The sequence below is a fragment of the Grampus griseus genome (assembly GCF_964374135.1).
Source record: "Grampus griseus genome assembly, chromosome: 11".
In the NCBI taxonomy this organism is placed as follows: Eukaryota; Metazoa; Chordata; class Mammalia; order Artiodactyla; family Delphinidae; genus Grampus; species Grampus griseus.
The window spans coordinates 1,661,476-1,673,392 of NC_139005.1; the positions used below are offsets into that span (position 1 = coordinate 1,661,476).

General features: G+C 54.8%; 1 protein-coding gene across 2 annotated transcripts; it reads left to right on the forward strand.

The window, feature by feature from the left end:
* The first annotated feature begins 572 nt into the window (after window positions 1-572).
* Window positions 573-3,395, forward strand: FBXL14 (F-box and leucine rich repeat protein 14). Of its 2 annotated transcripts, XM_082665286.1 has the most exons (2): window positions 573-1,834; window positions 3,210-3,395. In XM_082665286.1, exons 1-2 carry the CDS (start codon window positions 636-638, stop codon window positions 3,295-3,297), a joined length of 1,287 nt encoding a protein of 428 aa, XP_082521412.1. In that variant the 5' UTR covers window positions 573-635; the 3' UTR covers window positions 3,298-3,395. The 2 variants fall into 2 exon arrangements, with proteins under 2 accessions (XP_082521412.1, XP_082521411.1); XM_082665285.1 differs by having other exon boundaries at window positions 573-3,378.
* The last annotated feature ends 8,522 nt before the right edge of the window (window positions 3,396-11,917 follow it).

Consider the following 11,917-nt stretch of genomic DNA (forward strand, 5'->3'; position numbering starts at 1 on the left):
ACGCCGGCAGTTCCGGCGCGCAGGCTCGTACCATCGCGCGCGCGCGGGGGAGCGCGGGGGGCGGGAGCGCGGAGGCGCGGAGAGCAGCGGGTCCGGCCCGGACGCCCCCGGCGCGGCCGCCGCTCGCCCCGGGTCGGCTCCGCGCGCGCGCTCCGTGCCGGCCGGCGCTGCCCCGCGCGCGGACGCGGGGGCCGAGCGCGCGCCGGCCCGAAGTCCCCCCGCCGGGGCGGCCGAGTGCGGGCGGCCCGCTGGCAGCTTTGAAAAGCGGGCGAGGACAAAGGCGGCCGCAGCCTCCCGGCGCCCAGCCCGAGCGCGCAGCCCGGCCCGCGCGGCGCCGGAGGATGCGGCCGGGGGCGCGGCGGCGGCGGCGGCGGGGCGGCGCGGGCCGGGCGCGGCAGAGCTGAGCCCAGCAAGGGCCGGGCTGCGGGGGCGCCCGCCCGGGATGTGAGCGCCGAGCGCGCCGGGCGGGCAGGGCGGGCAGGGCGGCAGGAAGGACGCGCGGACGGGAGGAGGAGCGGCGCCGAGCCGGAAGGCGGGAGGCGCGTCCGTTGGGCCCGCGGCGCGGCCGGCCAGCCGCCTCGTCGCTCGGGCGGGAGCGGGGCCCGCGCCTCCTCCCCGACGCCGCGGGGAGGAAGATGGAGACGCACATCTCGTGCCTGTTCCCCGAGCTGCTGGCCATGATCTTCGGCTACCTGGACGTGCGCGACAAGGGGCGCGCGGCGCAGGTGTGCACGGCCTGGCGGGACGCCGCCTACCACAAGTCGGTGTGGCGGGGGGTGGAGGCCAAGCTGCACCTGCGCCGGGCCAACCCGTCGCTGTTCCCCAGCCTGCAGGCCCGGGGCATCCGCCGGGTGCAGATCCTGAGCCTGCGCCGCAGCCTCAGCTACGTGATCCAGGGCATGGCCAACATCGAGAGCCTCAACCTCAGCGGCTGCTACAACCTCACCGACAACGGACTGGGCCACGCGTTCGTTCAGGAGATCGGCTCGCTGCGCGCCCTCAACCTGAGCCTGTGCAAGCAGATCACCGACAGCAGCCTGGGCCGCATAGCCCAGTACCTCAAGGGCCTGGAGGTGCTGGAGCTGGGCGGCTGCAGCAACATCACCAACACCGGCCTCCTGCTCATCGCCTGGGGCCTGCAGCGCCTCAAGAGCCTTAATCTCCGCAGCTGCCGCCACCTCTCGGACGTGGGCATCGGGCACCTGGCCGGCATGACGCGCAGCGCGGCCGAGGGCTGCCTGGGCCTGGAGCAGCTCACGCTGCAGGACTGCCAGAAGCTCACGGATCTGTCTCTGAAGCACATCTCCCGGGGGCTGACGGGCCTGAGGCTCCTCAACCTCAGCTTCTGCGGAGGCATCTCGGACGCAGGCCTCCTGCACCTGTCGCACATGGGCAGCCTGCGCAGCCTTAACCTGCGCTCCTGCGACAACATCAGTGACACGGGCATCATGCATCTGGCCATGGGCAGCCTGCGTCTCTCGGGGCTGGATGTGTCCTTCTGTGACAAGGTGGGGGACCAGAGCCTGGCTTACATAGCGCAGGGGCTGGACGGCCTCAAGTCCCTGTCCCTCTGCTCCTGCCACATAAGCGACGATGGCATCAACCGCATGGTGCGGCAGATGCACGGGCTGCGCACACTCAACATCGGGCAGTGTGTACGCATCACGGACAAGGGCCTGGAGCTGATCGCTGAGCACCTGAGCCAGCTCACCGGCATCGACCTGTACGGCTGCACCCGCATCACCAAGCGCGGCCTGGAGCGCATCACGCAGCTGCCCTGCCTCAAGGTACTCAACCTGGGCCTCTGGCAGATGACGGACAGTGAGAAGGTCAGGTGAGGGCGGCAGCACCAACTCCCCCGGCCCCGCCCTGTTCGTCCCCCTGCCACCGCCGCGGCCCCCGCGCTCACTCAACACGCACACGTAGACCCAGAGCATTGCCGGGGACGCGGTGGGGGCGATGACGCGGAGCCCCAGTCTCGTCCTCCCCTCCCCCCCCGTTGCGTCCGGGGTCCCTCCGCCACCCACACCCCCTCCTTTTCCCCGAGATGCGGAGAAGGACTCGCCACCCACCAGCCACTCCTCCCAGCAGGGGTTTGGAGGACGGACTGAGCTACTGTACCCCCGCCGCGCTGCATTTGGAAACGGGGGTGGGGAGTGGCCAGTCCTTTCAGCCCTGGGGAGCTGGGGAAAATGTCTGCCTTCACTCAAGCTTTCATTTGAATACTGTGATCTGGTTTTTATTTCGAAACGTATAAAAGCAAACCCAACTACAACGGCCTTTTCACCCTTCTTCCACTTCGTAACTAATCCCAGTCTCTCGTCATCAGTCCTTTGACAGTACTCTGCTACCCACGCTCATTTCATTTGTATTGTCTTTTTTTATTTTTTTGAAGAAAGTTGACATCATGGTCTCTTTTTTTTTTCTGCTGAGTATAGTCTATATATTATATATATATATAAATTATATATATATGTGTGTGTGTATATATATATATACATATATATATATATGTGTGTGTGTGTGTGTGTGTCTGGCTACCTCGTTTTAGTTTACTTTTTTCTCTGAAGCCCTGGAATTCTACAAGAGAGATATTTTGAGACTGAAACATTTTTGTGCCTGGACTGGACAGATGCCCATCGGGTTTGTACATCTTTTTTGTTTTGGCTTCTTCCCAAACCCCATCCACCCCGTGTATCCCACTTCACATTCCGGCTCTGCTTTCCTTTTTCTCCTTGTCCATAGGGATTTGAGGGCCCAGCCGTGATCCTAAATCTTGACTTAATTTATAGCACAAATGTGTGGGAGACGTGAGAGTTGGACTGTTTCGTTTTTCGTTATTTTGTGTGTGTGTTTGAGATGCAGATTGTGTCTTGAAAATTATGATTATATATGCAGATTCTGCCCTGCCCTCCCCCTCTTGCAAGTTTCCCCACGAAAAGGTCACACAGTGAGGGTTCCTGTTGGGAGCGGAGGAGCTTCCAGAGCCCCCGGGGCTGAAATGCGAAGGGGAGGAGACTGAAATTCATGTCTTATCTCTGTTCTGTTAATAAAACGGGAGTTTGTGGGTTTTTAAAAATTCTGTTTCTAAATGGAGGAGTAGATGCCTTTATTTTGATGGGGGTTGGGACTTGTGGCTTTAAAAAAAAAAATCACGTTTGTGTAGGATGTACATTTTCGTTGGATTTTTTTGGTTTATTGTTTTTTAGAATCCTCCACAGCAACATGCGAGACCATGGAGTGAAAGAAACCCAGAGACCTTTATCAATTAATTGTACTGTTTGTGAATTTGTATAAATAATAACAAAGATCCTCTTAAAACGTTTATATTCTTACAGTAAAAGGTTAAACTGATATTTATATAATAAAAGAGGAAATACGAAGTATGTTTTTGAAAAAAAAAAACAAAAACAAAAGCCTTGTGTCTGTGCATTATTTTTAAGGCGGTGTGTGTTTGGGTCCAGGCCGCGGTAGGAGGCGCTGTTTTGCGTCTCTGAAGTAAAAGCATAAGATGCAGAGTTCCGCGCAGCCTGTGCGGTGTGAGCTCACGGTGAAAAATGTATCCTGTATGAGGTTCACCACTGACATCTACATGTTTTGTTGCTAGAAATGGGATTGGAATGGAGGTTTATATAACTTCTGGTTCTGAACTGTCAACAACATGGAAATTTAAAGAAACAACAAAATGAAACTTCTTCTTAAACCAGATTTGTAAGAGTCACAGTTTCACCAGGGTGGCCAGTTTTTCTCCACATGGACGTGAGATCTAGGGTGATGTTCAAGAAATGCGTCCTGAGATGTGGAAGTGGGAAGAAAGATGGGTTTCTTGACCCTGAGCGGGTGTGGGGAGGCTGCGAGGGGGCGGGGAGGGCGCCAGGGCCATTGTTGGGAAAGTTAAGGGCGCTCAGTCATGCGGACTGCGGCTCAGCGCGAGCAGCGCGGCAGGGCGGGGGCTCGGGCCCCTCCTTAGCATTCCCCGCCAGCCCCGCCAGCGCCGCCGGGTTGGACACTTTCCTGGGGGCGGGGAGGCCGGCCTGGAGTTCTTGCACATTTGCATTTTAAGAAGGCGGCCACTCGAACCCCGGTGAGGGTTCTTAGACTGAATTGGGGCTGAATACCAACAATTCCAGCAAAGAGCTCCCTTTGGTAGACAATAACTAAATCATCTGACACCCTGTGGTTGGGCTGTGGAAACGGAAGTGTATAAATGCGCCAGCAGTGGGGTTTTTCATATTCTTGTTTCGCAGAGGTCTGTCTTACTTGTTTTTGAGGGTTTTTTTTTTTTTTTTATACTGATCCCAGGAAGAGCCGATAAGAATAGCACAAAACTTTCCTGGATCAACACCTCTTTCCAGGAAGAGAGCTAGAACCAGGTTTCTCTTGGGTAGGACTGTTTTGTAAAGTTTCCAGGCTTGCTGTACGGGCCTGTCACAAAAGCTGCATTGTTCCTTCTTGGAGAGCCACCACAAGTGGGTCTAATGGAGCCTGACACTAGATCCATCTTCCTTTTCTTTGGGGAAGGTGTGGATCTCTTTCTTCCCTCTTAGGTTACAGTGCTTACTGCCTGGAAAAAAAAAAAAAAGTGTGAACCCTAGTAAGAAGAGACTCTGAATCAGGGTCAGCTTTCTGATTTAGCATTTGCCTCTACAGCACACGAAGCTTCCACAAGCTGTGAGTTCCTATTTTTCTTCTTGCAAGAGATCGTGTGGCTGTGCAGATTCAGTCAGTAAGAATCTGGGCACCTCCTACGTCTTAGGCTCTGTGCTCACCTCCTTCATTTAATACAGAAAGTAATCCTACCAGCTATAACTGGAAGGTTTTCTGTTTCTCTGCTTTGTCTTGGTTTTTAAATATAAGCTTGACTCAAGGCTGGTAAATTACTGTTTGGAAGTTAAGATCACGGGCCTGGTGTCCTCATCCTGAACTGGGCAGAGTTTAGAATGTATCTCAGTGTCTCGGGAAAGGTGAGTAAACCTCCTTGCATCAATCAGTCAGAGGTGACTGCTTACCCCTCAACCTTTTTTGACAGAAAGAAAGGAATCAGGGTTGAGAACCAACGATGTGCTCTGCCTGGTACTTGAAAATTTCTCCGAGTCCTCAAAGCAACCTGCTGAAAGGTACCCTCTTTTCCAGATGAGAATACTGCTCGCCTAAAGCCAGCCACTAAGTCCAGCCCCCTTCCACTCCACGAGGAGGATCAGCTACTGATCGCACCTTGGTTTCCAGGAAGGCGACCTCCCGGAAGCGAGTGGTGGCTGTCTGAACCCAGGATGGACAGGCTCGGGCCAAGGGCACCACCTGAAAGGGAGCAGAAGTGGATTTGGCCTCACCATACCGACGGGAATGGAAGGAAATGCTTTTCAAGAATAGGAGCGCTAAGCACATGAGCGGATGTGTAATATGTGGGTGGCGCACAGGTTAAGAGGACTTCAGGGCAATTTTTAGAGTAACAGAAAAAACCTGGCTCAGGTATTTGCCAAAACTCCAGAACTGAAAAAACAAAATAGGAACTTAGTGTAAACTTTATCATCTAGAAGCAATAAACCTCAGTAGGAACTGTGTTGGTGGCAGTCAGGAAAGGGTTCCGCATACTTGTCCGAGACTCATGGGGCAAAAGCCATGAAGCGTCTGCTGAAAAGATGGTGTGTAAGTGAAGGGCGGGGTCGGCGGGGTTCAGACAGTGTCTGCAGCCTCCTCAAGACCGCGACGGGCCTCTAGCTGAGAGCGCTGGGTGTTGCTGAATAATTCTCCCTGCCGTAGACGCCTGCCTGCCCAACTCCTCCGTCCTAAGGCGGGGAGGGCCCACCTGATGTATCCCACCTTTGGCAGCAGTGACAAGGATGCTTGCCTAACTTACGGTACATCCTTAAACAGTTAAGAAAATTCAAACCGATCATTATTCTTTCATGATTGAAATCAGCAGCAAAGATCTGAAAAAGCCAATGTTCCTTTTACGACAGCTTCTTTAACGGTAAGAGCCTTCTCTTAAACGGAGACACACGATACGTAAATTGAAGCGTGGCTTATCCCCCAAATCCAGGTGCTTTCCCACAGTGGTTATTAGATGCTGATCTTGCAATGTAAGTAAAACCCTTCCCTTCCGACTTAGAGAATCTGAACTCAAGTTTTCAAAGGGGAGAGGGGAGTGGCCCCCAGGGACCACTGTGTTTCCAAAGGATAAGACCCCCTTATTAAGAGATCAGATTTGTAAAACAAAACCAAGACCTCATGCAGCTTCTGACAACCGTTCCTCTGCTCCCAGAGCTCTGCTGCGGCCAGGGGGCCAGTGAGTCAACCCGTGGTTGCCCCCTCTGCTGCCCTTCCCCCTCTGCATCACCCCCTCTTAAAAGTTAATTCTGCCCCTTTAATAGAGGGCAAGACCTAAATTGTGTGCCACCGTGACCCCTGAGGAGTCAGGGGCGAGGCTTTTGGTGAAATCATGTGGGTCCTGGGCAAAGCTGCATCGGATCCCGAGCCAGTGCCCAGGCCACACCTGTCTCGTCTTGTCAAGGTGCTTTGCTCAAATGGTACGGAGCAAGTTAAGTTTTTTGAAAAGTGAATGTTGTCAGACAGAGGAGACCTCATATTTGGACCCGTGCCAACTGTTAAGAATTTAGAACGTCTCCAAGGTGAGTGCACAGCTGGGCAAAGAGCGAACACTCAGGTCTCGGATAGAAGAGGGGCATTTCCAGACATCTGTACCTGTAGATGTCCACAGCTGATCAGTTTCAGCCTTTTCCTCTTTCGCAGGGGTGGCTCTGATGTGGCCTGGTGGAGCTGCCGGTACCACCTGGAGCGCTGGGTACCATGGACAAAGCCGCTCCTCCCGTTCAGGGCAAGAGGAAGTCGGCACGAGAGCAGAAGTGATGGCACGAGACGGGGTACGTTGACATCCCCCCCAAACAAAACAATCCAAGTGGAATTCCTCCATCTCCTGTTTGTTAACCCAAGAAAGTGCACATATTTTCTTAAAAGAAGACTTAAGTTTTTTATTATCTCATCACTCTTCCACTTTATGTAAAGGACAAATGCCCCATGTCCTGTGCGTTCGCTTTCATCTGTGAGAGTGGACAGCATCCCGGTCACACAGGCGGGATGTGGGTGCGGCCCGCGGACGCACGGAGTCTCGACCGTGTTTGGCTTCCCTGTCTCCGGATTTGTGTTTCCCCAAAGCTGGTGGATGCTGGACATTTAATTTTATAAACGGGGAAAGAGGCGTGACGAGGGGGAAAGACTGTGCCCAGTGACCACCCCAGACTTTACCCATCACCGGGGAGGCCGGTCCCCAGCAGGAGGGAGCGGGGGGTCCTTCCCTGAGCTGTTGTTAAGCAACACCCGACCCCCTGCTTCTGAAGAGAGCTGAGCTAGAGCACATTATTTTCATCTGGAGTAAACGCCCCGAATGCCGAAAGTTATTATTTAATACGCATTACTTATGCAAACTCAGACGTGTACGTTACTCATGCAAACTCCTTTTTCAAGGAGCCGGAAAGCTAGTGCGAGGAGTTGGTAAACGGGCTTAGGGTACCGGGTGGCCCGAGTACGAGTGAGGGTCCAGTCGGTCCCCTGTCGTCCTCAAGCACGTGGGCCAGCTCTCCAGCACTGCTCCGTCATGGACGGTGACAAACAGACGACACAAAGGCCTCCATGCTGAGAAGTCACAGCTCCACACGCCCGGGGCCGCCTGTCACAAAGGAGAACTGAGCTGTGAGAGCACGAGGTGTTTTCTCATCACTCAAGGATAAAACGTCCTGACTTTACAGATGTTTTACCTACAAATCCCTCCTGTCCCGAAAGAGTAAAAGGGTCTAGTCCAGTGTGTTCACATCAGCACCGCTTCTGTTCCCCGCTCTCCGGGGGAAGTAACCCGCCCTCCAGAGGCTCAGGCCTGCTCATGGTACCAGCAGTGACCCCCTGCCGGATCAGGGCCAGAGCGACAGGAGCGGCACAGATACAGCGGGGAAAGAGCCCAGTGCAGATTCACTTCCTATAAATGGTGTGGAATTACTCCACATGGTTTGGAAAGCACTGTTTTCCTCATCTAAAAAGATGATGCAAATATTTACTACAAATGTTTGTTTGTAATAGTGTTTTTCCTTAGGAAAGGTTTACCCCAAACTGGCATTTTTATGCACACGCTTGTGTACGTTTGTGTAGGAATAGCTACCGGCTTCCATTCTGCTTTTTGAGACGTGGCCTCTAGATAGAGAGGAACCCCCCAAACTAGTCCTCACATTCCTTAGAATCTTCGGCAAAATCCCCGAGGCCAGAACTGGTCAGATGCGTGAAATAAGGGGGAAATGCAACCGTTAACCCCCTCAAATTCTTAGCCTTCTTAGATGGGAGATACACTAACCAGGGCCTTCCATTTTTACCTCAGTGTTTTAAACCTTAGCTTCCTAGCTTCAAAGCCCACTGCTATGAACTACCAAAAAGAAGAAAGGCCAGTAGGTGTGCCTTGAGCAAACTATATGAAAATACAGCATTAAAGTGACAGCTTCGAGCTCTTCTAGTTCATCTCCAATGCACAAACTTAAGTGTCTTTCAGGGATCTACGGTACGGCCAGGTTCTGTGGCCTGAACGTTGTCGAGCTCCCAGCGCAGCTTCCTGACATAGCAGGCAGAGAAGCTCTTCGGGTTTTCTGAGCCTGGACTGGATAGACGACTGGCCTTCCCAGCCTCCCTGACGTCCAGACGCCTGGCCATTGTGCTCGGAGTCAGAGGGCGACAGGACAGTGACCCACAGCAAGGCAGCTGGCCTATCTTTTCCCCCACACCCAAGGGTCTAATGCTCAACGGAATCACAGGAGGACCCGCGGAAATTCACTCCAGTAAAGCAGGGCACAGGGTTTCGCAGTGACAGCCTCACCCCTGCTTGCGTCGGAAGCTAAACTGCGTCTCTGTAAGTTAGGAGACAGGTCGCACGGCACCTCGTGAAAGGCAGGGGTGGAAAGTCAATCTTGCTTCTTGCTGCGTTGTTCCTCGACCTTCCCATCCCCCGCAAACCCTCTTCCACCTTCGCCCACCCATTCACCCTCCCCGCGGGGATGCAGCCCTGCGTCGTGGCCACACCAGTGTCAGAGGCGGGCGTCTGACCTCGTGCTTTCCTTTACCCCAAGTGCACTAAGACGATTTTAGGATCCACTGTGGGGCAGAAAAGTAAAGTACGGTTCACGCAAAACTCCACGTATGTTTTCCACGTGGAAAGACGGACTGTCTTTATCCACGGCGCCTGCTAGCCCCGAGACCCGTCAGCAGGTGGCAGCATTGCCTGTGAGCCGGATGCCCTCCGGCAGGTGCCCCCGGTCGCCTCCCCACAAAGACCTTCCCGGTGTGAGTGAGAGCTGGCGAGACAACCTCATGTCGCCAAGAAGATGAAATGGAATTTTTAAGTATTGGTGGAGTCAGGGACGCCGGTGCTGGGCACTCGGTTTGGAAGCAGGTATCAGATGCGCCTTCGGGACGGTTCCCTGATGTAGCTGGCGGGAATCAAACATCAACTCCTAACTTTTCTTTAAGACCATCTCATACAGATCCTGTTAGATTGCCATATTCGGGGAGTTTGTGTGGCCTGGTGGAGCTGCCCTGGTGAACAACTCCACCAGGAGTTGTTCTCCTGGTGGAGAACAACTTGGGGAAAAGTTTACACTCACACATGGAAACATCCATTTTAACAGGAGGAGCAAAAGTGCTGCCTTTATCTCACACACACACACACACACACACACACACAAATATTAAAAAATGTTAGGAGTATCAATTTCTAGTTTTTATTATCAACATGAGGATCTTCTGAAGGAGCCCACGAAAGTGAGGATGATTAAGAGCCCTGATACAGCAGTGGGGTTGCTCACATACCTAAATTCCTCCCCTGGAAAACAGACATTAGGAACAGGAAGCAGAAATGAAGGAGAAAGAACTTCGGAGCCAACTTGGCCAGATTCCGTAAAACGCCACAACGAGGGACAGGCTGGGGTCTCCCGCCGTCTTGGCCCCGACCGTCTGGCCTCGGGCATGAAAGCAAGGATCTGAAGGGCAGGTGCAGATGTGGAATCAAAGTGTGGAAGGTGGAGGTGGCCGTGTCCCGCGGCTGCACCTGCCACGCCGTGCCATCCCAATGAGGCTCGCCACCAGCACGGTGACGCAAAGGCCATTTTTGGTTAGAAAATGGGAGAAGGGAAAGGAGAAGCTTCTGGAACTCAGGGCCCAGGCATGAAGCTGATCACTGCTCCTGCCAGCAACCAAGAAGGTCGTAGGAAACCAGGAAACCTCCCGGCAGCTCCGTGGACTCTCAGGCTGTGTGTCAGTGACACACAGAACGAATACAGATTCAGGGAAACAACCCAGATAAAGAAAACAGGTGGCCGGGGAGAGAAAAGAAGACACGGAGAGGACCAGGGCAATAAACAGAGACCAGGTGAGGTGAGTGCAGGGGAGGCCAACGGCCAGCATGCCCAGCCTGGACCCCAGGAGGAGCTGGGAGGGGTGCTTGGGGCCAACATCTCCGGGAGCGGCGTTCCTGGGCTGCTCGTGTTTTCAGGAAGACAGTCCTTCCTCTGGTTGTGTGACTCGGACACGAGACAAAAATTCCGACTACTAGGTCCCCGGGCTGGCCTGAGGAGCTGGCAGTAGGGTGTTGGGCCCCCGGTAAGGTGACGGGTCCCACTCCCAGAGTGTGGCTGTTACTGCCCAGCCTCCTGGCCGTCACCGTCAGGACAAAGGTTCTGTGCTACCCACTCTCCCCATCCTGCAGAGAAAATCACCCAGAACGACAGTGTCCCAGGGCTGTCATGTAACACCTCCTGTGTCGTGAGGCTCCCTGGCCTGGACTCTGTCTCTCGATCCCCAGGAGTCGGGCCTCTGCGCTCTGTCCTGGCCAGCACTCGAGTCACCCCACGGAGACAGCTTCTGTTTTAGGTCATGTCCCCAGCCCCAGCCCCAGAGGCCCCGACACAGTGAGCAAAGCCAGGCGGCCAGCACCGCACGTGCACACACCCCTCACCTTCCTCTGTCCGCTCCGTCCTCCCCACAATACAGGGCCCACGTGGCCATCACTGGCCCTCTGAAGTGGTCCGGCCGGGCCACCCGGTCCCTGAGTCAATGGAGACCACGACGGGGGTGCGCGCTGGCCTGCGGTGGGAGCCAGGCACGCGATGGGCACGACCTGGAGCAGACAGGCCCCTCCGTGCAGGCCCCAAGCCCCTGACCTGGCGCCTTCTGCCTGATGCCCGGAGGGAAAGCCCCACGAGCACCCCACGCCTGGGGGTCTCCGCGCCCTCGGCCGCTCCTGCCTCTGCACCTGTCGTGAACTCGCGGGGCCGCCGACACCTTCCCGCCTCCCAGAGCCCAGACAGGCCGGCTGGGGCTAATCCGCCCGCCGCGCAGCTCAGCTCCCCTAAGCCCCTGATAACGGTTTTACTAAAATCCTCTTTTGATGGAAAAAAATCCCAGCTGGACATTTCAGGCCTGGCACAATGTACGGGCCTGCGGGTCCCTTTCCCACCTCACAAAGGCCTCTAATCAAGTGGAAAATGTGCTGGAGGCCAGAGGTTGGGTCTGCAATTATTTTTTAAGGGATTACGGAGAAGAATAGAGGCAACGAGGCCCTCCCCCGCTTCGTTTTCCATTTGGTCCTGCTCGACATGCTTGGGGCTGGGGGAAGCCACCCAGATCTCCGCACACCAGGCCTCACCTCTCCCTGCCCCGTGGAAGGGTGGCATCTTTGAATCGCTTCAGGAAGACTGAGAGAGTCTGGAAGCAACACGCAGGCCCTATTCTGACCCCGTTTAAGCCCCTATTTATAAAACCACTGTGGAGCGGGCCCCCGTGTGTGGGGAGAGCCCTCATTCATTAACCTCTGACCCCGCTCTGTATGCAGAGGGGAGGGTCCATACGCTGCTGGGAGTGGGAGCATTCA

Excerpts from the sequence above, each read along its gene's own strand:
- FBXL14 (XM_082665286.1), top strand. The coding sequence starts at position 636 with ATGGAGACGCACATCTCGTGCCTGTTCCCCGAGCTGCTGGCCATGATC. Across the intron at positions 1,835-3,209 it reads ACGGACAGTGAGAAGGTCAG|AATCCTCCACAGCAACATGC; the intron begins GTGAGGGCGGCA and ends ATTGTTTTTTAG.